This window comes from Microplitis mediator, chromosome 1, assembly GCF_029852145.1.
Source record: "Microplitis mediator isolate UGA2020A chromosome 1, iyMicMedi2.1, whole genome shotgun sequence".
Taxonomy (NCBI): domain Eukaryota; kingdom Metazoa; phylum Arthropoda; class Insecta; order Hymenoptera; family Braconidae; genus Microplitis; species Microplitis mediator.
Window position 1 is genome coordinate 6,101,823 of NC_079969.1, and position 27,841 is coordinate 6,129,663.

Here is a 27,841-nt window from a genome sequence, read left to right on the forward strand (position 1 = left end):
GATCACAATCTCACGGCTCACCGTGTATAATATAACCGACTGTGATTTTAAAATTTCAAAATAAACCAAAAATATTATTAATAAAAATAAATATTTATGATAAATAAATACAATCGGTTGTTTTGAATTTCATGTTAAAAATTATTATAAAATTATATATATATATTATAAAATAAGTAGTGATTAAATAATAATATCAATATTGATATATATATGATAAATAAATAAGTGCAAGTGAAGTGGAATAAGTAATTTATTATTTTTTAGTTCATCGTTTCAGTGATTAACGAAATTTAAGAAACAAAAACAGATTTATTATCAAAGTGAGTAATTTATAGTAAGTCATAATATTATTTTGAAATATGAATTGCATAAAAATTAAATATTATAAAATGATTTAAATTTGTTATTATAATTATCAAAATTGTTTGATTAATATTCATTGAAGCATGTTAACATAACTCTCACTTTTTATCATTAGTGTGAGCGGTAAAATACTTTCATGTGAAGTATGAACCTCTCACCCAATTCTTAATGTATTTCGTAAACTTCCTTTCAGCTATTATTATATTTTCCCATAATGAAAGTTACACTCGAACATAAATTTAAATAATAATGATACTAATGAAAATAATAACAATATTAACAATAATAACAATAACAATAATAATAATAATAATAATAATAATAATAATAATAATAATAATAATAATAATAATAATAGTAATAACAATAATAATAATAACAACAACAATAATAATAATAATAATAATAATAATAATAATAATAATAATAATAATAATAATAATAATAATAATAATTTTTCATAGCTAAAAAATTTAATACAATGTATCGTCTAGGATAGTCAGTAAGCTACTATGCTAATAATTTAATTTATGAGCTATAATTGCTCTTCATATAGATTATGCTCGCAATTTAATGTTGAATAATGATCAGAGTAATATTGTTAAGCCACAAAAAATTCAGGGCCGAACTATGAGATTTATTTTAGGGGTTAATATACCAGAGTGAAAAGTATACTAAATTCATTAGGTTGGATGGGTGTAGAACAAAGAATGAACTTAAACAGCTGTACTTTAATTTATAAAGTAATACTGAATAAAAAACCGAGTTTATTAGCTAATAATATATTTAAGATTAATAATAAATATCAGTATAATACAAAAAGCGGTTCATTAGTAACTATTAACCACACTAAAACGCATACAGCTGAACGAAGGATACAATTGGTTCAATAAACTCCCAAAAAATATAAAAAAAGAGAAAAGACTGAATATTTTTGGGAGGCTGTTAAAAGAATGTTAAAAAGTGTTATTATATTTAAAAGAATATATTAATGAATACTAGCCATAGACTAAATGAATAAATATTATTATTATTATTATTATTATTATTATTATTATTATTATTATTATTATTATTATTATTATTATTATTATTATTATTATTATTATTATTATTATTATTATTATTATTATTATTATTATTATTATTATTATTATTATTATTATTATTATTATTATTATTATTATTATTATTATTATTATTATTATTATTATTATTATTATTATTATTATTATTATTATTATTATTATTATTATTATTATTATTATTATTATTATTATTTTTAATATTATTGTTATTATTACTATTAGTAGAAATATAGAATTTGCCTGTAGTATATTTATGTTCGAGAAAAACCGGTTAAATATTTATAAAAATGCATCTTAAAAATGAAAATAAGTAGCCCTTTAAAATAGCAAGGGGAATTTCGTTGACGTGAAGCTGTGTTGAAGTTATTCACCTTTCAGGAAAAACCTGTTACGTTGATAAAAAAATAAATAAATAAATAAACGGTGTACACTGATTTGAAATTAATTTCTCTTGGATGTCCTAACAAGTCCCCGCATATTTATACTATTGAATAAATTATATTTTTAACAATAATATTGCACACTTCGAACGTAGAGTTGTGAGATAGTACTCTATTATTGATAGAAAGGAAAATCATGATTCACTTGAGTAAATCAACGCAACTTGTTGCCGGTGTTTGAAAGCCACAAAAATGATTAGTGTCTTAGGGGAGGGGGGGAGTTCGTGTACCTATAGATCGTCAAGTAAAATTTTCTAACATTATTATTGACTTCTTATTTTGGAAGTTCTCTTTGTTCAATAACTAGTTTTAGCCTCCCCTATATATACATATATATACATATATATCCAATTGTATTTTTGAGATCTACTCGACTAATTATGACAGATTACGACAGAATTTGATCTTGAGGACAAATACAACAATTGAATTTCTATGAAACCTACTAATAGTGTAATTACGTTTTTTTAAGTTTTTTATTTCTTTTGTTAATTATTAAACTACAGAGAAAAAAGAATAGTGGAAAAATTACAGTTTTTATTGCAGAAACAGGACCCTCGTATAATAAACATCAAGTATTATAGCTTGCACTGTAATACTTAGGACTACTTCTTGTAATAAAGTAATTACAATTATAGATACCAAATTTTACAGTTTCTAATGTATTTTTAGCTGAACAAAACTTTATTATAACAGGTGTTCTTACTTCTTTCTCTCTCGCACCCAAATAAGCGAACGGTATTATCTTTGTTGCACTTGTGCAGTAAATGGAAACTTTGGCCAAATTTTCCTCGTAAACAAACGAATATTATCAAAAAATTAAAGCGCACTTCGCTAGATTAGACAGTAGTGTATTAATCTGCAGTTTGTAGTTTGTATTTAGAGATTTTGTTTCTGAGAAAAACTCAGCCGAAAATATCTGATCACCCCTGATAAATGAAACGCTATTAAGGACTGAAAAAGTCTTTTATGAAACTGTAATAATTTCTACGTCTCAGAAATAGTGTAATTTTTACAGTCCCGAAGTAGAGAGACTTAGTAGATATTTAAAACTGTATTTTTCCGTATATTTTTTTCGGTATAAGTAAAGAAGAATCGCTATTTTTCAGCTTCTTCGGAAAAATACACGGGTCAACAATTAATAAAAGTAATTGATTGTTCAAAATATTACATGAGCATTTGAGTTGTAAGCTTTAGGATTTTTCAAACACTTCCGTATTTTTTCTAAAATTTCATCGACGATATCTCAGCTATATCTCATACCCTGCAAACTCATATATCACATAATCGATTTAATATCAGTGTTATATAAATTTTAGATTATCCTAGCAGAAAACGAACGAAATTAATCTATAATTGACTTTCAGTCTCCTGCTGTGAACCAATTTATATGAATTATACATATATCCTTGAAGGATACGTTTTTATATGAAACAATATAACTTTTATTATATATTCTAATTAATCGTGTTGTGTGGAGGAAGATAATTAACAGTTGCGAGTGGATATTACTTGATTCAAGTGAATATATAATTGTTATAGTGGCATTGACATATTTTTTCAAGTCAAGTAAATTATCATTCCTGCTTAGTAAAGATTACTTGAATCAAGTAATTATGTATTTGATCCAATAAATAGCTCTTTAATTGAAAGAATTGCCTACATACAAAGTAAATAATTTATTTGAATTCAAAAATCATTTTTTTCACACACGGAAAAAAAATATTAGTAAATATTACTGCACTGAAAAAAAAGTTTTTTTCCACCTAGAAAATTTATCCCTCCCGTAAAGAACCTGGTATTCTAGTTTTTAAAATACCAAAGTTTTTTTCCCACACTAATAAGTATTCTGATTGCTAAAAAACTCGGTTTCCTTCTCAGCAAAATACCAAAATAAAAAATATGGCTGACTTAACCTCACTCAGTTGACACATATTTAAGTAATGTTTATTTTACTACGAGCCTTTTTTTATTAATATTAAATTAACTACTAATTTTAAAAGTTGTATTTATAATAAAATTACTGGAAAATTTAATTTCTATAAAATGTAGTGATCAGGATGTAATTATAATTACTGCGGTTGCTATGGTAACGCAGCATTAAGTTTTAGCTCTAGAAAAAACTTAGGTATTCTCAAGGGAAAAATACCAGTTTTTTGATATTAAGAAACTTATACTGGATATTAAAATACTCGGATAAAAATATTTTGTATCCTGGGAGGAAAAAAACTTTTTTTTCAGTGTGAGATTCTCGTCAACAGCACGCCTAGACCGAATCTCAGTAAATATTACTGAGTAGAACGTAAGAAATTAATAACAGATGCATTTTTTTGACCAGTGTTTTGTAGTTTTTTAAGGTTTAAGTAGTAATTTTAAATAGCCAAGCAGTATATTTCAACGATTAACTGTTAATTATAGCAGTTTAAACATCAAAATCATAATTTTACTGATTGAAACGACATTAGTTATTGAACATAACATAAATAATTAGAAGTTGAACTACAATTATTGTCAATCATTTTTTTCCGTGCACGGAAAATAAACAATAACTATTACGTACGATATTATAGATTTAAATATCAAAAATGTCATTCTAGCAACATTAATTTGCACAAAGTATTCTTAGCTTCAACAATTTTTACACTTTGACTGTAATGTTCAACGCGTGTAGGTATATCGCTTAAATACAAGAATAACTTCCTAAATTTCAATGCGTGAGGTGGCCGCGCGGACCAAAGCTCAGGGGTTATACATCTTGTCCGCCAAAGGTCGACAGTTCGAGTCCACTATTCGGCAGAAAAATATCAAGATCACTATTACATTGGTCTGGATAAATAGATGTACGAATAAATACTACATATAGGTACATGAGTGATAGGAAATTCTCGATTCAGTGTCTTGCTGGTAATAATTCATCAGAATTCAAGCGGTCTTTGAATGAAGTCAACAGGTTTTTCATTCATACCAATGTCCTAAAATTTATTCCTGAACACTGGATAAATTTTGAATAAATTCGTACAAAGCTCCGGCAAAATTCCAACCGACTTCTTACGGAAACTTACATGAATATTCAGTGATTTATTCTTAAAGTAAAAAATTTTTATTTTTGATTTAGTCTACTGCCAATAATTTCGCTGGAGCTTTATAAGAATTCTTTCAGAATTTATCCGGCTTGATAGAAAAAATTTAAGGGCATCGATATAAATTAAATACCTGTCACTTCATTTAAAGATTGATTGAATTCCGATGAATTATTACCAGCAAGACACCGAATCGAAAATTTCCTATCGGCTATTCTTGACAATAATTTTTCTGCTATTTATGTACCTTTCCGCCAGATGTCACTAAGATCTTACTAGGAATCCGTTACGTGATAAAAACTTTTTATTTATCTGGAAAATCTTACATTATTTTTCTTAACTGCATCTTTCTGCAATTATGTACGTTCAGCTGATGTTACTTTTTTTTTTTACTGAAATTCTCACCATCTGTTACGATAAAATTGCACATCTAGTTTTCACCCGGAATTCATCCGGAAGTCCTACTTTGACACAAATATGAATTCCTTAGGAATTCTACTGACTCACCGCCGGAATTCCCGAAGCTTTTTACACGGGTACAAATAAAAAGTAGAGTAAAAAATTAATACTAACTAATTTGAACCGTTTTATTGAAGTGTAAAAATTTGTAAATTTACTCGAAACAAAAAATTTAGATTTATTAAGATCTAATTAGATTATAATTAAACAATTTATTCTAATTGTTAGAAAAAAATCTTTATACTATTGATTTACTTATCATATATTAATCTTGAATAATAATTAATCATTTTTTACGATTATTGCTTTTATTATCATTATTTACTTTATTTATTACACGTTATTAGAATTTTATTTCTCATCTGAAAACATCTAAACTGGTTCTAAACTATAACATTTATTATGACCAGCATAGAAATCAATAATAAATTTATAGTATATCATTAAAAAAATAAAAACATAACATTTTTACACTGCGATAAATGTAACAAGTGTAAAGTAGTAATAATAAATGTATATTTGATTCATTCATTCATATATTTTTAATTTTTATCGAATTAAATTAGATATTTATAGACACCTGGATACATTCTAATCGGCTAATTAATCATTTCCGACTATGACCTATTCTAGACACAAGTTAATTTATTAAGTAATTAAGAAATATCTTAACGACTTCTTTAGTATTTATACTTTGTTATAAAAAAATTAATTTAATGGTTACTATGAATACATATTTTTTTATGACGATAATAATAAAAATGTATAATTAAGAGTAATAATAACTATAATTCATTTTTTATCGTTGATTTCCTTATTTATCTGATCGACTTTACATTCGATGATGATTAGCAAACCCAATATTTATTTTATTTCGATAATAATCTATGTTTTTTTTTCACAAGGGTTCATTTTTTAGATGTTTATATTTCTATTAATATTTAAGTATTACAAAAGTTCGCAACTGTCTTAAATAAATTGAAGTATTACTTTTAATGACCCTCAAGAATTTACATATGTGACAGCAAACAAGGAAAAGATATCGATTGACTAATTATAAGTTAAACTGAGAAATCACTTACTGATTTATTAATAATAAATTTGTGCGGTAATTTCTATGGGTTTTTAGTCACGACGATCACGATATTCTGTTGACTAATACTTTGTATACTGAAAGCGTCAGTTTACCGTATCATGATTATCAGAATCTAGACAGATCTCGATATCGGAAAGTTGTGTTGCGATCGTAGCGATTCCGTCTCATTATAGTGACTTTCTATTAATTCATTCATGTGACGATACGTCAGAAAGCTTACTAATTTAAATAATTTATACAGGTAGATAGCATCCATACAAAAATTTGAGGTTAAAATATATTAATTTCTATCTTAAACTTTCAACCCAATTTTATTTCAAGTCGAGATTAATAATTGACACTCACTTCGAAAATTTACACTGTCTTTTACAGCTTCCATTCGATTAATTTATTTTTTACCCAATCGTTCATTATATTAGCAATAATTACTGTTATTTAATAAACAATTACTGTATAATCAGTTCGCATTTGTATGTTAAGAAAAAGACGAGTGGGCTTAAGAACTTGATTATGGCTGGTGGCACTTTGAGACGTGGATCGCGATTTTCTCGATGCGTTTTGTTGTTGCAAGAAAACGTTAGCTGGCAATCGCTATATACATTTCGGCATATTAGAAATACCTTAGGATCATTATAATAAGTATTTAGTATCGTTCATATCAATATATGTATTGTGGTCTTAGTAATACCTTAAAATGCTGTTGGATGAATATTTTTATAGTAATATGTTATAGTAATATCTTAACCCAGTGATGGTGTTGAAATGAACCTATTCTAAGATTTTTTTTTAAAGTGTATGATAATTCAAACATAGCATTGAAGCCACTGACGTTTCAAGTGCCGACATCAAAATTTAAACATTCATTAAATATTATAATTTTACTAAGTAGAAAAAAATGAAGGCCATACGAGTCACTCAGTAAACTCTTTCACTCTTTTTAAATATTTTTCAAAGTATTTTGACAGTTAATCTCAATTTTTATTTAAATTAAAATATCGATAGACTCAATGAAATCAGTAATTTCGATCAGATAAAAAAAATTTGATAAAGAGATAATCAGAAATAATTGCTGATAAAATTAACGAATATAAGTCATTTATTTAAAGCTATCATTGTGACTTAGTATTATTTCTGTGGGTTAATAAATATACTTGAACATATTCGTAAGTAATATATTTTACCAAAATTTATTATTTGATCCACCCACCCAGACATATACATACCTATAGACAGATATATTGATGGGTAGGATAGTACTCTCTTAAAATGAATCAGTGAAAAAACCAACAAATCAGTGAATATTCACTGCGAATCTGTCCCAAGTATATCACGGATTCAATTAGTGATATACTTGGGACTATTTGTGCAGTGAATATTCACTGATTGAAGTACTTTTCACTGATTCATTTTAAGAGAGTAGGTAGACAATAATGTTAGAATCGGGATCAGTGGGTGATAAAATGACTATTTAATGTTAACACAAAATTTAACGAACTAATTACAGGCAGCCTACAGATTTATATAGTAGTATACAAATTAAGAGAACGGGGATGACTGTCTCACGGGTTGGTTGTCACTACGGTCATTGATAGCGATCGGCATCGAAGAATCGCGAAGATATTAGCTTCCTTCGACACCGATCAATGTTTGTATTTCTTTCGTTAGGTTTTCTTTTATAACTGCTGTGACAACCATACTTTCTAAAACCGAATTAGAGAAAATCACTGTTTGGCAGTGAATAGTCACTTGATGCCAGTGACAAGTATACAGCTATTTGAATTAGTGACATACTTTTCACTAGGAAACAGTGAATAGTTACTATTTTAAGAGAGTACCTGATCTCCCCTATAGGGTAGAAGTACCGTTTTTGGTCACCAGTACCAGTTTTGGACACTTGAAAAATTTAAATTAAATAATTTGTAAAATACTCAATGACATAATTTATTTTTAAAAATATGTTCAAAGATACTTTTATCCTGCTATTAAAATGGAAATTTCATTTTATACTTTTTCATTAATTAAAATAAAGTATTAAATGTCCAAAAATGGAGCAGTGGCCACAAATAGTACTTCTACCCTACATAAGATTCTATATATCGTGGAATTTATCACATTATAATGATTTTATATGTTTTTGAAGACGTAACGCTTTTCCATATAGTTTTCATAGATCGAGAATCAAATTATCATACAAAACGTGTAATTTGTTGTATAAAGTTGTCATTAATCGAATAAATAACATCCGTTCAAAAACTAAATTTTTAGTTCTGGTGTAAGAATAACTTAATTTGAATTCCCACTTACCCATATTGAAATAAAAAGGCATGTTTCCGCTATGCACATATGTGTGAGTTGAGAAAAAGGTGAATTCTTTTGATCGTATTGATTCATCAATCAATGTCATTATAATTATATCGTCAATACGTCCTCTGTTAGTTTTTGTATTTAGTTTCTTGATTGATTTTTAAACGCTCAATTAATTACTATTCATTTTGTTAAAAATCACAATCAATTACTAGTAATATTGTATGGTTTTTTTATTGACTTTTTATTAGTATCTCTATTTGAAAAAAAAAAAAAATACATCACTCTCTGAAAGCATTTTTTCATAAACTTTTGTCTAAAGAATAAAACTATTTTTTTTTTTTACTGAAAATGAGGGTCAGAACCTTGAAATTTCAAATTTCACAAAAACAAGGTCATTCAAAGGTCCATAGTTTTTACAATTTGTTTCTTTACATAGATCGTTATAGACATTCAACAAAAACCAGTTTTTTTTATTTAAAAATAAGTTATTCTGTATGAAAGTCAATTTATTCTTTTGTTAATTTAATTTTATCAATCGATTTAATGAACTATTTAACTAAGTAAAAAATTTTTTTTTTTATCTAATAGATGGGATCATTACAACAGCAATCAACGTTAAAAGGAAAAAAAGTAAACAGTGAAAATGAAGCTATTATTCCTAAAATATTTCAAAATATTCAAGCTCAATTCAGTAAACAAATAGCTATTATTTATGAAGGTAAGAATTTTTAACAGATCAATCAATCAATCCAAGGAACTTTTAATCAATCAATAAATCATATATTTTTATTCTTATTTATGTTTATATTTAGATAAAAGTGAAGAATTTAAGATAACATATGAAGAATTAGAATGTTTGACAAATAAGTTAGCAAAAACATTGAAACGTCTGTGTACAATAAATAACAATAGAGATGCAATAATTGCTGTTTCAATGAAACCGACATACAATTTACCAATCACATTATTGGCTATTTTGAAATCAGGAATGGCTTATTTGCCGCTGGACGCTGAATTTCCTCAGGCACGGGTCACTCATATTATTGATGAATCGCAACCATTGATGGTTATTGTCGATGATGGTAATTATTTTATTTAAAAATCAACTAGAACAAGAAACTCATTTTGCTTATGGATTTTTTTTGTTATTATTAAGGAACCCTGATTTAAAAAAATGATTAAAAATGATTTCACACGTTAAATGTCCATAAGAGACAGGATTAGAAATGATTTGAAGGATTAAAAAGTATTTAAAATGATTAAAAAACAAATCATTTTAAATACTTTTTAATCATTTTTTTTAATCAGGGAAGCCTTAAATGTTACTTCTTAACTTAAGCCTCTATTTTTATACTTTAATATAAAAGATCATAGTTTTTCTACAGCGAAAAAATTTTTTTTAAGGTAAACATATATTATTATTATTAGGCCTTCCCTATTGAAAGCAATTCCATATCCGGCCAATTTAGTCGAGATCAAATTCAAATTCAATTTTTCAATTTTTAAACCCAGCCAAATTCACTATAGTAAGACATCTAGGGCGTATTCAGAGAAACACTTTAGAGATTGACAAATATTTTGTGCAACCCCTGCTTTGAAAGTTGAATTTCCGAGCGCTGTAAGTCGTGTCGGAAGCGCCAAATATACTCAGCCTTGCCTATACATTTTACTTAACCCCACTTGTGCACTAAATAGCCTATAACTTTACAGTTTTAACTTTACTATACTAACGTAGTAATAAGATGTCACGACCAGTGTCTTAATATTTTACTTCTCGAAAATTGAACTTTCATAGCAGGGCTTGAAAAAAATAGTGTATCCTACAGGTGGACTAAGAAGCGAACATGACAATCCTGATCACGCCATTTGTTTTAATGTTATGATGCACTGACATAAGAACATGTCCTCATATCAACACATCATAAGCTTTACGCTCGTGTCACGACAACATGATTGTCAAGTTTTTCGCTCCTTAGTCCATATGAAGCATAAACTACTATATCAAGATAAATAGTAAATAGAAAGTCATGCGGTTTGATTAAAACCACAGGAACGGAAGAATACCTGATACTGCATTTACCTTCTCCGCGGTTTATATGAATGTATTATGGTACTATCGAAGTGTTCCTCTAGTTAAATTAAATCATATTTGTGAAGGCAGAAGTTGCATCTTTCTCTTCCAGAATGAATTTTTGAACATGCCCTTATAGTATAATTGTGTATTTTAAGATCCGGGTAAAAGTATTTGGCCGAAATCACACCGAAACCATAGACTTTCATTCAAAGAAACTTAAATTTGGCCGAAATTTTGCTGAAGCCATAGAATTTTATTGGAAAAGGTCGAAAGTTGGCCAAAATTTTATTATTCTTAATAAAAAGCTCGAAAATTAGCCGATGAGAGTCAGCCTATTTTCGGTCTTTGTAGGCCTAATTATCGGTCCTTTTTCAGCCTAACTAGTATTCAGCCTCGTGTTCTCTAGCTGAACCTTCTGTCGGCCGAGAAAAAATTTTATTATCATTTTGGCTTGAAATTTTTTTACCCAGACAGTATTGGTTACTGAGCTAGATACTGGCCAGATCAGTAAAGATTATGACCCGGCAGTACAGTAAAATCTCCATAAACTTACCCTGGTGGAAATGTTTCGGACTTTTCTCTGCATAACTCTGAAAAAGTCTTTAGAACTTTAGAACTGAGTTTTTCAGAGAAAATTCCGAAAAATTTCCACCAGGGTAACGGTCTTTGTTTCTCAAAAATGGCATCTTATTTTGTCCCGATCTTCCTTATGTAGATCAATATAGATCTAAGTTTCTTCCAAAATAAATCGAATTGGTCTCCCTTATTGATAAAAATGATTTAATCCATGCTAAGCGTATATTTATACATCAGTCAATTCAGATTGTTTTAAATCATTTCAAATTGTTTCGAATCATTTCAAATCATCTGTTTTAATCAGCTCTCTACACATGAATTAGTGAAAATAAGTGAATATTCAACTATTCCAAGTGCAAACCGAACCACTAATTTCAAAAAGTGGTTCGGTTGGCACTCAGAATTAGTGAATATTAACTTATTTCACTTATTCATGTTTAGAGTGAGTGTTACGTTAATCTCAACTATTTTTCCGGCATTATAGAAAAAATTTTAATGTCTAAAGATAATAAAAAAAAATTATAAGAAAAATTAATCTTCATTATTAATAAACAATTTATCGCAACGATTTTTATTGATAAATTGTTGCATAAAATGAATAAAAAAAAATTAATTAAGCAAATAATTAAAACTCATGTCCTTGACAATTAATTTATATCGCAAACATCACTTGAAAAAAAAGCATTCAAAACATTTAAAAAAAAAATCCATTTTAATGATTAATTACAAAAAAGGCATCAACTTCCTACTTCATGGGTTGCTGCATTTTTTTTATAACTCAAGGTTATATTATTATACCTCCACCCTTCACTCTCTGACTTTGCTTCAATTACCGATAATTATTTTAACCGATTATTCTGCTCAAGGAATTTATTTTAATTACCGCCTCAAGCAATCAACTTTACAGTTAAATTCTTCAACACCTTATTTTACTCCATTATGTATTAATTGTCAGTCATATTTTTTATTCATACATTCAGTTATTAATTTATTCATTCATACATTCATAAATACCTATAGTAATAAATATATATGACTTTTTTTCACAATAGACAACAAATTACTTTACGGTAAAACTCCCGTAATGAGATACAATGAACTTTATGAAGAATCTAAAATAGAATCAGACGTAGGATTAATTTATAATGAAGATCCTGAACAATTGGCAATAGTATTATATACATCTGGAAGTACTGGAGTACCCAAAGGTGTCAGAATACCACATGCGACATTAATAAATCGTCTTGAATGGCAATGGCGTGAATTACCTTACACTGATAAAGAACAAAAAACTATATTTAAAACGGCGTTAACTTTCGTTGATAGTGCACCCGAAATTTGGGGTTCATTATTACAAGGACGTACTATTGTTGTTGTACCTAAACATGTAACAAAAGATCCGGAAAAATTTATTAACGTACTTGAAACTCACAAAGTAATATATTAATTTATTTTAATTATTTGATTATTTAAATATCAACGTAATTATTATTATTATTTTAATTGTCCTAGATTCAAAGACTAGTCCTTGTACCGTCATTATTACAATCAATGCTGATGTATTTGAGCCTTCAGGTAAATAAAAAATTACGGTATTAACGATTTCCTTTTGATAATTTGTTACAATTATTTTAAGTTTATTGATTGTTATTTTGATATTAATAATTGAAACGTTTATTTATTTTCTTTTAAGGACAATGGTCGCTCATTGAAGTCATTGAGATTGTGGATTTGTTCTGGGGAAATTTTACCGCAAACTTTAGCGAAAGAATTTTTTAATAGATTTGCCGATTATGGACATACACTGGCTAATTTTTATGGCAGCACTGAAGTCATGGGAGATGTTACATATTTTTTGTTGAACAACACAAGTCAATTGGAAGACATGGATAAAGTACCGATTGGTAGGTTGGTTTTTTTTATCGACTTCTAGGGCGATAGCTTTTTAGTTGACTTCTTGAAAAACTAGATTGCATTTGTCCTTATAGTGGATCATTTATGGAATTTTGCTTTACTTCATTGTAATTTATCGAATACATGAAGCATGAAGGGGAAGGGTGGGTGGAACGAGATACCTTCACGAAATTTTTTATCTCCCGAAACAAGATACAAATCTCTTGGGAATTACTTCCCTCTACTACTATCTTTTACTTGACGATCGTTGGGTTTCTGCATATGTGTGTGTTGTGTCCGTGTTTGTGCCCGCAGTTCTTTTACAAGTTAGTTGACGTTTGTCATTTATCTGCGTACATCCTTGATTAACCTATAAAAGGACTGCAAAAACAGTCTCCTTCGCGGCAACCAATAAACTTCATTAGTGGAACTAGAGTAGGGGCACCACTTCAAGACGGAAAAAAAAAATGGAGGGCAAGTAACTCACAACTGAGTAATTTATAACCAGGTTGGACTGCATCTTCTGAATGCTTCGTTATAAATTAATTTCAATAACGGCATTTTGTTCCTGATAGAATAAACTTCAAATTAATCTACAGTGTGACCTCGTTATAAGACTACGCGTTATAAGAATCTTCCCCTCAATTCGTTCAAACTCGCTCGGAACGCTTCTCCCACCAACAACTCAATAAAAGTTTTGCGCCGAAACTTCGCTATAAGACTAACGACAATTACGACTAAAATTGAGATAAAGATTACATACATACATAAAGATTGTAGGTTAAATAATTTATTTTCATAAAGAATACTTAAAATTTCGTGGTATCACATATAACTAATTAACAGACAAGAACGACCGAATTCTGTTTATTTATGATTATATATAACATAGATTCACTGTATACCCAGGTAAGAAGTAATCAATGGAATTAGCTTGTATTAAGCTAATTTTATCAGTTTTAGCCTAAAATTAGCTAACAAACTATGGTTAACACAAGGTTAATTGGTAACGCTTTGGATCGTTAACATAAAGCTTGCAGTTTTAGCTTGCATAAACAGTGACAATTCAGCTTACTATAAGGTTAAAAATATATCTTATTCTTAGCTAGAATATATTTGGTAATTCAAGTTTGAAAACATGTTAACAGAGAAAAATTTTTTATTATTTTTTTTACTGTACACAAACATCAGATATTGGGCATCAAATGTATAGTGTTATATATATTTTAGAAATATAAAACAGTAAATGTTCTTTTATGGTTGTCATCCATCGTTTTAACAGTAATTTATAACGTAATCAGTTTTATGCTTGTAATGTAACGACGTTCTAAAAAATTCAAATTTTTTATTATGAGCATTAAAAACTTGTGATTCAATAAATTAAAAAATTAAAACTTACTTACTAACTAAATAATTTTCTTTATATATGTTGCAAATAAAATTGAACTCATTTATCACTTATAAACAATAACACAAACTCCTAATTAACCTCAAACTTCAGTTTTCAATGTACGCTTGGAGTAATTTTAGCAGATAAGGTAGTTTTAAGTTTAGAATCCGAGCTTAGAACGAATCTTATCATACGCGTGGAAAAAAATAGCTAACAGAGAGGTATATTTGAAGGTTAGTTACACTCTAAAGACTTGTAATAGAATTCATTCTAATAACAACCTAGAATAAAGCTTACAAAACAAGACTTAGATGTTAAGCTAAAATAAAGCTATTTTGAAGTTTCAAACTTGTCCGACTAAGACAATTTTCTACCTGGGTAATAGAGTAGAGAGTTGAACCGAATACATAAATAAGACGCAAAACGGTGATAATCTTATAGCGAGGTTTGGGCGCAAACGCTGTTAAGCACAATAGCGGAGGTACCTCAATTCTAAGAATTTATTCCCCTACAGCCCCGAGCTAGTCTTATCACGAAGTCTTACTGTACTATGACTTTATATGCAAATTTGTCTTCTAATCATTCCGGCGTTCAATTTAATTTCCAGACAAATCAGTTGAGTTGACCCGCACGGAAAAATGTATATGTGATAATTATATGCCACATATAATAATATGTATGATATGAAAATTTGAGAATGCCCATCTTTCCCTGGTTGGCCATTTTGATTCATATCCGCCTATTAGTTATTAGATTTTAATTATAAATGATGTTTTTTATACTTCATTTACTGCTAGTACTTCAGTATACTGAAGTTATAATTTTAAATATAAATTTTTAGTATAATCTTATGACCTTTTTTTTTTGTAAAATAGGACGACCACTGGACAACTGCATCATTTATATTGTGGATAAAAATTTAAACTTAGTTGAACAAGGTGAAATTGGTGAATTAGTCGTTGCAGGACGTAATCTAGCTGCCGGTTACATTCGAGGAAGAGATTCACATCGATTTGTTAACAATCCCCATGCTGTTGATCCTGGTAATTATTTATTTATATTTATCTACTATGCTTAGTTATATTTCATTCATCTGAAGACTAAAACCAAATCCTACACACACTTCGTCATTATCTTGAAAATAAAACGCAGTAGCGCTTAAAGAAGTCGCGTAACAACCCATTTCCACACATTTAACTTTGTCTCTAGTTGTTTCATTACAAGTTTTAACTGTACTCCAATGAAGAAATCGTACTTCTTTAAAACTTACAATGACTACTGCAACGACTCTTGACTATACAAGCATGCGCAATAGACTCTTGAGAATAAGAATGGGGACACTGAAAAATTTTTCCTACCTTCCATATCCTAGGTTATAAACACGATTTTTAAAAATCAGATTGAAAACAATAACTTGTACTTTTTTTGAACATTTTCAGTTTTCTTAGCGAAAAATCACAATTTTGTACTTTTCAATAGTCGAAATTTTTTGAATAAATGATATTCAATTAAAAAGTATTGACATATTGTGATATTTTTTATGGTTTATAAAAATATCTTCTTTTTTTTTTAGAATACTCAACGATTTACCGCACTGGTGATTATGCAAAAATAATAAAAGGTATTGTTATCTACGAAGGCCGTACTGATTCTCAAATAAAAGTTCGAGGGCACAGGGTTGACCTGTCGGAAGTTGAACGATCGGTAGAGGCGTTACCATCAGTCGATAAAGCAGTGGTTTTATGTTACAAACCAGGGGATTTAGCACAGGTTTGATATAACATTCAAATTACAGTACATCCTATTTGAAAATATACCTATTATGTTACTGTATTTAACACGGACAAATGTAAGCACGACCGGTCACTGCCAGTACTCGATTGAGTCATATTCTAGAAAAAATGGTTGAGCAGACGACCGGTTCATTTCTAGAATCGTACTCAGTTGTGTGAAGCACAAGAATGCCAGCATGGTAAGCAGTCGAGTAATGAGCGGAGAATTATTTTTTTATAACACGAGTCAGTCAAGTGATGGGCAGTAACCAGTCGTACTTCTATTTTTCCGTGCAGTCTTCCGATTTTGTATTTAAAATAGTAATTGGATAATTAAGATCCGATAATTACTTCTGTCATATATTTATATTTGTAAGAAGCATTTGAATTATTAATATTAAAAATTTGTATTTGCAGGCATTAATTGCATTCATTACATTGAAAAAAGGAACTAAAATAACTGGCTTACAATTGGAAAATTATTTACAAAATCAATTACCTTCGTACATGATCCCACATATCATCATAATTGATTCAATTCCACTTCTGATTAACGGTAAAACAGATCGGCAGACACTGCTAAAACTATATGAAACATCAAATTTGCATAGTAATGGCCGTGATACTATTGATTGTGATTACACTGAAGTACCTGACGAACAATTAGACAAAGCGAGAGTTTTGTTTCCTACGGTGGCTTCAGTTATTGGTAGAAGTGGACGTTATACCGTCAATATTAATGCCAATTTTTACGATCTGGGTGGTAATTCACTGAATTCAATTTTTACCGTCACACAATTGAAGAAACAAGGCTATCATATCGCAATATCTGATTTCCTTACTGCTAAATCCATGAGAGATATTTTAGATAAAATAGTAATGGATTCCAATCATCAGGAAATTGATAGTAATGATAGTGTAAAATTCATCGCTGAACCGATTAATGATGGCCATCGATCAACAGTCACACGGTAAATTTCATTAACTTTTTTTAACTTAATAGAAATAACGATAATCCAAAATTTCTGATTAGTTACGATAATGCTTTTATATAATACATGCTCAAAATAAACGCCGTTCAATGCCTAAACCCCGGCCTCATAAACTTTTTCATTAAACACTCATCACTTCTGATTGGTCAAATGCAGTGTTTAAACTTTCTTAAAGCATTTGTGCATCCCTTCTACCGCGAAATTCGACGAAAATAGGCGTGATATACCCCTACTCTATAAACCAAGTTATCAAAATGTTCAAGATAGGTTACCGGGGTAAACTCACCTTTACCTAAAACTGCATCACTAGCAAAAAAAATTCTCTAGATTACACATGCGCATTAAATTGATTGGCTAACGATTGTAGATCGTCATTAACTGATGAATTTGTGTCACCTTAAATTTATAACCTGAACTCTAATTTTATCAAAAAGTGATTAAAAGTCAAAATAAATACTACATTTTAATAAAATCGAATCAAAGGAGGATTTTAATTAACCTAAAATTTTAAGACTTGTTAGTTTTATATTAAAAAAAAAACTTGTTCAAGTTTTTATATTAAATAATACATGTATTAGACTTCTTATTTGGTTAGTTTTCATGTTTATTGATTAATAAAACGATTATTTTAATTTCTATTAAATAAATAAGTATTCAATTTCAATAAATACTTGAGTAATTTTTTATAAATAAATAACTTGAACCAAAAAAAACATTGATTTCTATAAAGACAAATTATTACAATGATCGCGACCGCATGACGCCGACGTTACGCATTTAACGACGTTTTAATTTTGAGCATTCATTATATAAAATATCGTAGATATTTATATAGACGACAACTAGTAGATATTTATTTAGATGACAACTAGTGACATCTAGTATAATACTCGATGGCACTAGTTATCTAAGGTACTATTAAGTATCACATTTCGCATGCGCAGTCTTGTTATTTTATCATGCCGACAAACTAAACTTCAAATCCCTGGACGATCTAAATTACCTTCAATTGCGGGACTTTACGGCAAATTACGGTATTTTATGGTAGAAGCGCAGTATTTTTTTTATAACAGTGCGGCATTTTACCACAAATTTGCAGTATCTCACCGTAGACGTGCAGATTCACTGCAAAATTTGCAAAATCTTACCGTAAATTACTTTAATCTACCACATTATACTGTAAATTACCGCACTTCCATCGCAAATCACCGCAATTTGCCGGAAATTTGCCTTAGAAACACCGTATTTTACGGTAAATTGCCGTAATTTGGATCCGCTGGGGACATTCCTTTCTACAAAATGCATAACATACTAATTTATATACATCGAAATAAATTGCATGATATTTTTACAGTATGGTAACCGAAAGTTTCTACCTAAAAGCCGATCTGGAGAGATGGCTTTCGCCCAATATCAAACGCTCTGATTATGTTGAATTAATGGATACTTTATGGCGCCCAATTGTCGATAAAGAATTGAGTTTTATAATAAGATCAACAGAAAAAGATGGTACTGTATTGGGAGTCGCATTAAATTTTGACGCTTATGATGAGCCTGATTGTGTTGTAACATCAAAACTAGCGATCGTATTTGAGTTTTTGGAGTATCTTGAGGGGCCCATCAGAGCCAATAAATTACCATGTGGTAAAGGTAAAATTCTTCATTGCTACATGATGGCAACTAATGAAAATTTAACACCAGCTGAAAATGTTATTATTATGAACAAAATGGAAGAAGAATGTTTAAATTTAGCGAGAAGAAAGGGTTTCGTTGGCATTTTTACGACCAATACAAGCCCATTGACTCAAGTAAGACCGAAAATCCGTTTTTTATACCATCTGCGTTGAAACTGGGAAATTTAATGCCTCGTTAGCCAGCCGAAATGAGGCTCCAAGCAATAAAATTCTGAGTTTCAGCACAAGAAATTTTTAAAAATGTGGCATGGGATAGAATGCGACGATTTCAGATGAAAGGTTGACTGCCTGAGCCGAAGGTGAGGGCTGCCACTACCCGAATTCCGAAATCGTTATTTTATCCCGTATCGCACACGATATTGTTTACTATTTTTAACTGTATTGATATACTTTGTAACCGTTAATATTATTTTAGCAATTGGGAACAGATGTTTACAATTATGAAGTATTATTAGACTATCAAGTTAATCAGTACGTAGCTCCTGACGGCAGTAAACCATTTGGTGATGCTCCTGATGATCAAAGAGCTATTTGTTCATGGAAAACTATTTAAAGTTAATAAATTATGTAAATATTATAGTATGTAAATATATATTAAGACGCAGTTTAAAAGAATATAATCAAAGACAGGATAAAATGAGTTTCCATTATTAAAAATCTGTCTATCGGTTGACCCTGCGGGCCAGCCCCAAAACTTCCCACTGTTTTCGAGCTCCTTGAGCTCGAAAACATTGTTGTGAGTACATTTTCGAGCTCTTCGAGCTCGAAAATACTATTGTATCCCATTCTTTTCGAAAAAAACCGTTTTTAGCATTTCTTTCTCCCACGATATCTCACGAACGAATCGACTGATTTCAATGGTTGAGGCGGCAATCGGCGTGTTTTATTGAGTTCTAGAGCTGATCAAATTTTGAAATTGTTTGGTTAAGTCGTTTCAAAGATATTCGCAAAAAACCGTTTTTTGGCATTTCTTTTGCCCACGATATCTCACGAACGAATGAACCGATTTTGATGGTTGAGGCGGCAATCGACGCATTTTATTGAGTTCTAGAGCTGATTAGATTTTGAAGTTGATCGTATAAGTCGTTTCTGAGAAATCAATAAAAAACTAAAATAAAAAAAAAAATTTTAATTCTTATTCTTTCTATAACTTGTAAACTACATGACCGATTTACCCCAAAATCTAATCAAGACTAAGTTTTGGTGAGCTCTTTCGATCGCCACCAAGTACGTTCAAATCGGTTCATCCGTTCCAAAGATATCGTCGGACAAAAAAAAGTTCACACACACACACACACACACACACACACACACACACACACACACACACACACACACACACACACGGACGTCCACCCGGGAATAGTCAGAATAGTTTCCTAGGACCTCAAAACGTCGACATCTGATGAAAACTCGATTTTCGAAAATCGGACCGAAACCAATAACTTCCCTTTTTTGAAAATTTGCAATTTTCTTAGCGGGAAGTTAAAAAAAAAAAACAGAATTATTGAATTAAATTCAGGGCATTCTTTTGATTCCTATATGATCGATTTCAATTATTTAATATTTTCGCGAGATATCGTAAGACAAAATTTTATTTTCTGGTTAAAGTGAATGGCGTGATCAGGATTGCCATGTTCACTTCTTAGTCCACCTGTAGGATATATTTTTTTTTGCAAGCCCTGCTATGAAAGTTCGATTTTCGAGGAGTAAAAAATTATAATTTTATTTTAAATCAAATTTTTCAAGGATATTAAGTTGTCTATCGTAGACGATACATATCGCATGAGCGACAAAAAGTAATGCGGTGTCGCAACGTGTGGTGGCGTTTTACTCGCCTCAAGTACAATCACGTCGTTAGTTATAGAGAGCAAAATTAAATAAAGTCACTGGTCGTGACATTTTATTACTACGTTAGTATAGTAAAGTTAAAACTGTAAAAGTATAGGCTATTTAGCGCACAAGTGGGGTTAAGTAAAATGTATAAGCAAGGCTGAATATACTTGGCGCTTCCGACACGACTTACAGCGCTCGGAAATTGAACTTTCAAAGCAGGTGTTGCAAAAAAAATATTATGCACTCTTGTGAGGCTAGTATAGGATGTCTAGCCCACATATTTGCATTACAAACCCGGGTTTACCTATCCTACTTTCGTCCCTACTTGTGAAATGTACCATTGACAGTGACCATCATTATCAAATGTTTATTATGGTGTTTAAAATCATTTTTACAAGAAATCATTTGATGATATTTTAGGTCAGTCAGATAATTGACTCATTTTATCGCAAAGATTTGGTAGTTATAAAATACTTCTCATTTTACACAATAATACCGATGACTCATACTATATATACATGAAATTATTTATCGTAATAAAATTAATTTATTATTTAGTTTCACTATTATTTAGTTACAGATTATTTTAAATAACTGCATTACAAATTTATACATAAACAAAAAAAAAATAAGAAATATTAAAATATTTAAGATAAAATCGAAATTTCACAGCTTACAAATAAAAAAATTTTAACTTATTGTTAAGAATGGTAATGTTTTATGTGAGCGTAATGATATTGTTAACGGGTTTGAGTATATTAATAATATGTACAATGTGTCATGATTCATTTATGAAAATCGAAGATGATATTTACAGATGTGTCGTCAGTAATATTTATCTGACACGTACAATGGCAATGTATAATCATCAATTATGTAAAACAAAAGAAATAATAAATAAATAAATAAAACAATGGTAATTACAATTAGATTATTATTATTATAATCATTTACATAAAGAATTAATTCATTAAATCATATAACATAATATGAGACGCACCAATTTAATTTCATTGCAATTGACATTTTAATTTTATTTTTTCGTCTAAATAATACAAACTAATAGTGAATCAAGTAAAAGCCCGCCTCTATTCTCTATGGATGGGGACTAATTTTTTACAAGCTTCAGAATTTTGGGTGAAAGAGTCAATCTGGATTGAAATAAAATCCTTAGTCACTCAGTCTTCAATCAGATCCCGTGACTTAGAAAATTTGAAAGTATCATTGGGACCTATTAGGGACCATGAACTTTAAAAAATAAAATTAATGAGATCGGTAATGATATCAAACAATTAACCTATTTTTTATGTACCCTGGTGGATGTTTCGGCTATTTACAGTATGTACGGTATTTTACGGTAAATTACGGTGAAGTACGGCAATTTACCGTGATTTGTTGCATTTTTACTAGAAGCACCGTATGATTTTCTATTGTTACAGTTATTACTGTGTAATACTGTACATTACGGTAAAATGCCCCACTATTGCCGTCAAATACCGTACATTTACCTTAAAATACGTATCTTACCGTAGAATACCGTATTTCACCGTAAATTAAAGTAAAAATACCGTACTTTTGCCGTAAAATACCATACTATATTGAGTTTAGAAGAATGTGATTATGAATTTAAATGCGTTTGTTAATGAGCCCTATAACCAAACGTCACAGTGCTCCCCTCCTAAGATATCTTTCTGTAAGATATCATTTTCCCTCATTTTACTACCATTTCCCCTCAATTCAGTTTCCCCACTACACTCAGTGGAATTTACTTGCGCATGCGCTTGAGCTGCTACTATAAGTCAGCTGTTTACATACACATAGATATACTCATAGATAGTAAGACTGCGACCATTTAGGGTTTGCTTTGCAGATATGATAAGATGCGATAATCAGGCATGCGTTGAATGAAATTTATCTACCCTGATTAAGCAACTGAATTCGACCAAATTAAAAATATTAATTCTGTTATATTCTGTCGAATTCGGTAAAACAGGATTCAACTGAATTGAAAATTTAAATTTGAACTAAACAGAATAAAACTGATTTAAAAATTTCAAATTCGTTTTAATTCAGTTTAATTTGGATTCAGAACCAGAAATTGGAGAATTATTTTCGAATTAATCAGAATCAAACCGAATAGAATTATTTAAATTCGTTTTAATTTGGAAAAATTGTGGTATTCCTGCCGAATTAGACAGATTTCATTTTTAAGTTAGGTACCGAATTAACAGAATTTATCTGAATTAAATAGAATTAAAAATTTAATTCTGTTGAATGCGATCGAATTCAGTTGTTTAATCAAGATATTATTTACTTATGATAAAAAAAGTAGATTATAAAGTTTGTTTAAGCAATTTATAATTTACGTTTAACGAATATTATATCATTTGCTAAATTATAATCTTTTTTAACAAATGAATGAGAATAATACCCATTATTTTCCATAAATTTTATCATGCGGTTTTTTCCATTTTCCACATGCGTATATTCAACGGAAAGTGCCTGAAATATAAATTAAGTATTATTTGCACAAGCTATCGAATTACCCTGGGAAAACTAACCAATTTAGTCTTGTAACGAGATTGGACTGTACATTGGTAATTTAGTCACCTTTACATCGACAAGATTAAATGGAATGGTTTGAAGAACTTCCATTTCACTCCCTTCAACATCAAGGCTAAAATAATCGACGGATGTGATGTTTAACGCCATAATATATGAGGCGAGAGGAAAACACTGAACGTCAACATGTTTACCATTATGAGCTACGTCTTTTGTGTTCTCTATTTTATTTGTTAATTCATTGGGCTGATGAATTCGACCGATGTTATTTGCCATTAAAAAAGAAGTCTATGAATTAAAAAAAATTAATTTATTCACTATGTGCTATGACAACAAGTTAACAAAGTTTAAATTACAAACCGTGAATTTTTTCGATTCGATTAAAAATTCGTATCGAATAATTCGAATTGTGGATAAATGAAATTTATTAATAAATATAATAATATACTTGCATTCATAGGGTATGGTTTTAAACTCAAACATGTTGGTGATAAATAGGCACGTCTTTTTTTATCAATCATTTTTCGAAAATTAATTGGATCAGCTTCAACCAATAGTCCAGTCCAATTATAATAACGTTCAAGATTTAATGTATTACTTCTTGTTTCCCCATCGAAAGCGCCACATTCTATGAAAAATCCATTTTTCTAAAAATTGTTTCATACAGAAATAACTAAATATATATATATATATATATATATATATATATATATATATATATATATATATATATATATATATATATATATATATATATATATATATATATATATATATATATATATATATATATATATATATGTAATATTTTACAATTTTTATTCTTAGAAAAAAAAATAAATAATAAATATAACAATAATGAGTCATTACTTTGTAACCAAAAATTTGTTTGATAACTTGACTCTGACCCATCGAAGGATCATAAATTTCAGGCATTGTAAGTCCAGAATAATTATTATTGCTGTTTGTTGTATCAATTATCCATCTTTCATTTATTTCATGCAAAAGACGCTCATCGAACATTGAAATTTCTTTATTATTAAACCACTTATCGTGTTTTGGAAAATTATACCATTGCTTGATTACTACAAAAAAAAACAATAAAAATGAAAGAAAAAACTAATGAAGAGTTTATGATTATTAACTACCATTTATTTGATTATTAGTTACAGTTATTTAATATCCCTGATGTAGAAAAATCATTTGCTTCATGTTAAGTGTATATCCATATATTAGTCGATTCAAATTGTTTTAAATCATTTCAAATTCTTTTGAATCAGTCCAAATCATTTTTCTTAATCAAAGATTGGACGAAAAAAAAATTTGAATTAACAGAATATTTATCAATAGAAACATCGCGTTACGAATTCCAAAAGGACATATTTTTATACGCTCTTTTGGCTTAATGCAGATTCCTAGTGCCTGAAGGGCGTAGATTTTTTTTTCATTGCCAATCATTTTGTATAGGCTTATATTAAAAATGTTAAGCCAGATAAATACACACTTTTAATTTTATTCGGTGGCCAACTTCATGGTGTCGGATTTTCGTTACGGCGTGTGCGCGCGCAGCTCCCAATTTTACTCTCAACTAAATGCGCCAAAAGAAGTAAACTTCCAAAATATTTACGTAGAGATGAGGCTGAGTACAGAAGAAAATAAGTAGAGTTATAACGGTGTCACGACAAAATAACCGAATGACAAAATAACCAAATGACAAAATAACCGACGACAAAACACACAAAAACCACGATAAAAGGGCGGTTATCCCATACAGGAGCTGCCAGAGTTGAACAACGGGCCCCTACTTGGCCCAGCACTGGGGAACCTAGCTTTGGCACACCTATATTGGCCCAGGCTTGGGCCAGCACTGGGGAACCTAGCTTTGGCACACCTATATTGGCCCAGGCTTGGGCCAGGACTGGGTAACCTAGCCTTGGCCGTCCAATGGCAACCCAGACTTAGGCCAAGACTGGGTAACCTAGCCTTGGCCGTTACAATGATTACCCAGGCTTGGGCCAAGGTAGGATTACCCAAGTTTAGATATACCCATGGTTTATACAAGTAGATCATATAAATGTACCAGTTCAACGTTAATAGGTTCGTCCAGTAGCTACCGTTCGGACCCAGTAATCAGAAGGACGGCAGTTCGCGCCCAGAGTCCAGCAGAATTTCCACCGAGTTTTTTTCACATCATTTACCTCCCTTAGATAATTAAAACGTTAATGATCATGAATTCTACGAGGTTAATAATAATAAATTTTTTTTAATTAAATTTATTCGTTTCCTGGAAGCCTGGGCCAGGTCTGGCAACCAAGCATGGGCCAGGTCTGGTAACCAAGCATGGGCCAGGTCTGGCAACCAGGCTTGGCCCGAGATTATCATTCCAGGCTTCTACCAAGGCTGGGTCAAGACTGGCTTACAAGCCTGGCCCAAGGTTCTATAAAGTTGGGCCAAGTCTGGGCCAAGCCTGGGCCCGTGGTACTTTCCTCTCTGGGTATTTTGTCATTTGGTTATTTTGTCATTCGGTTATTTTGTCATTCGGTTATTTTATCGTCGCTTATTTTGTCGCGGTTATATTGTCGCGGTTATTTTGTCGTTGGATATTGTGTTACGGAACCGTTATAACTATTTTCCTTGAGTAGAGATGTTGTAAGATATGTAACACTGCCGGCCTGCAGGGTCAACCGTTTATCGGATTTTTTTACTCAGAATAAGTTCTTTTAAAATTCGTAACGCGATATTTTATAGTTATGACTGCATAGAATTTGATAATAACTTCAAATCATTTGACTAAATTTCAAACAAAATTTTTTTCATCAGTATAAAGGTTTTACTAAAAGGCATTATTGACAGTTAAAAGTAAAAAATTACCGTGTCTATAAACGTCATCTTCATTATCATCATCGACATTATCCTTGTATTTACCATTGCGCCGCCTATCATTAACTCCAATTATCATTAAAATACTAGTACTTATAACAACAAACAGACCTATTATTATTAAAATATATTTGTACTTAAGTATCATTTTTTTCATCATGTTTAATAAGAAACACGATATCTAAAAAAATAAATTGTATTTTAAATCATTGCTATATGAAATAACCAATTTTTTGATCGCGATCATTGAAAAAAAAAAAAACAAATTTCACTACTTATTATTTAATCACTTACTTTCACTATGAAATATATACTATTTTTAAAATCACTATAACAAGTTAATGATAATTAGTATTATATAAGTTAGTAACAATAAATGATAAAATAATTTAAAGTGTAAACGTTACTAATGAGAGCTAGTAAATGACTGGCGGTTGATATTAAGCGATATGAATAAAGCTCTTTTAAAACTAATGTTTAATAGTCATAAATCTGTAGTATACGGAAAAAAAATAATCGTAATAAATAAAGTTGAATATCTAATAATTACAATATACTCAGTAATTGATATCGATTAAAAAGGTACAATCGTGATTTTAATATTTATTTAATAGTTTTTATTAATTGAATGCTAAAATAAAAAGTTCATTTGCATAAAATTACTATTACACTGTGAAAAATCCCCGGAGTGAATTCGGATTAAATCCGGAGTGAATGTGAAGTGAATGAATTTTTAATTATTCACCCTCCTTGGAGTAAAATTCACTCTGAAGGGGAATTTTCGCGGAGTAGATAATTTTTTATTAACTTAATCCCTACGGAGAGGAGTTTTAAAAATATTATTAATAAAAAATAATTCTACTAAATAAAATCGAAGTAAAAACCCGCGTATTACACTACTGATCAGCTGATACGCGCACACACACACACACACACACACACACACACACACACACACACACACACACACACACACACACACACACACACACACACACACACACACACACACACACACCCGAACACACGCACTCGCACACACACGCTCCAGCGCTCGCACAAACACGACATACTCGCACACACACGCACTCGCACTCACACACTCTTTAACAGTTTAATATAAATTCATTTAAATGTTAAAACTCCGGACCGGAGTGAATTGGAAGTGAAATAAAATCCACGTCAATCCGAAATCACTCCGCTAAAAAAAACTCTCACTCCACGCATGCGGAGTGATTTTTTTAAAAACTCCAGAACTTCGAGTGGCGGAGTGAATGCGGAGTGCATTCGGATTCAAATTAAATCCGGATTCACTCCCGATTTTTTATAATGCATG

At 30.0% G+C, this 27,841-nt stretch overlaps 2 protein-coding genes across 4 annotated transcripts; one reads left to right on the forward strand and one right to left on the reverse strand.

Moving 5' to 3' along the window:
* LOC130663958 (beta-alanyl-bioamine nonribosomal peptide synthetase ebony) lies at nucleotides 1-22,103 on the forward strand. Of its 2 annotated transcripts, none has more exons than XM_057463556.1 (11): nucleotides 1-323; nucleotides 9,425-9,554; nucleotides 9,649-9,918; nucleotides 12,539-12,921; nucleotides 12,999-13,061; nucleotides 13,180-13,390; nucleotides 15,645-15,812; nucleotides 16,343-16,539; nucleotides 16,959-17,512; nucleotides 18,888-19,341; nucleotides 19,643-22,103. In XM_057463556.1, the coding sequence occupies exons 2-11, from the start codon at nucleotides 9,425-9,427 to the stop codon at nucleotides 19,778-19,780; spliced, it is 2,568 nt and encodes an 855-aa protein (XP_057319539.1). In that variant the 5' UTR covers nucleotides 1-323; the 3' UTR covers nucleotides 19,781-22,103. The 2 variants fall into 2 exon arrangements, with proteins under 2 accessions (XP_057319539.1, XP_057319544.1); XM_057463561.1 differs by lacking the exon at nucleotides 1-323 and adding an exon at nucleotides 7,674-7,692.
* On the reverse strand, nucleotides 21,645-26,941 carry LOC130663970 (uncharacterized). 2 transcript variants are annotated; one of them, XM_057463576.1, is made up of 6 exons: nucleotides 26,800-26,941; nucleotides 26,497-26,686; nucleotides 24,496-24,710; nucleotides 24,078-24,272; nucleotides 23,674-23,913; nucleotides 21,645-23,565 (listed from the first exon to the last, which is right to left on the reverse strand). In XM_057463576.1, exons 2-6 carry the CDS (start codon nucleotides 26,663-26,665, stop codon nucleotides 23,419-23,421), a joined length of 966 nt encoding a protein of 321 aa, XP_057319559.1. In that variant the 5' UTR covers nucleotides 26,666-26,686; nucleotides 26,800-26,941; the 3' UTR covers nucleotides 21,645-23,418. The 2 variants fall into 2 exon arrangements, with proteins under 2 accessions (XP_057319559.1, XP_057319567.1); XM_057463584.1 differs by having other exon boundaries at nucleotides 23,448-23,565; nucleotides 23,625-23,913.
* Nucleotides 26,942-27,841: the final 900 nt, after the last annotated feature.

Bases quoted from the DNA above. Each gene is read 5' to 3' on its own strand.
- LOC130663958 (XM_057463556.1), top strand. From the start codon at position 9,425: ATGGGATCATTACAACAGCAATCAACGTTAAAAGGAAAAAAAGTAAAC. The intron at 12,922-12,998 runs GTAATATATTAA...TAATTGTCCTAG, and splicing joins ACGTACTTGAAACTCACAAA to ATTCAAAGACTAGTCCTTGT. The intron at 16,540-16,958 runs GTTTGATATAAC...TTGTATTTGCAG, and splicing joins AACCAGGGGATTTAGCACAG to GCATTAATTGCATTCATTAC.
- LOC130663970 (XM_057463576.1), bottom strand. From the start codon at position 26,665: ATGATGAAAAAAATGATACTTAAGTACAAATATATTTTAATAATAATA. The intron at 24,273-24,495 runs GTAATGACTCAT...AACAATTTTTAG, and splicing joins AACAAATTTTTGGTTACAAA to AAAAATGGATTTTTCATAGA. The intron at 23,914-24,077 runs GCAAGTATATTA...TTTAATTCATAG, and splicing joins TAAAACCATACCCTATGAAT to ACTTCTTTTTTAATGGCAAA.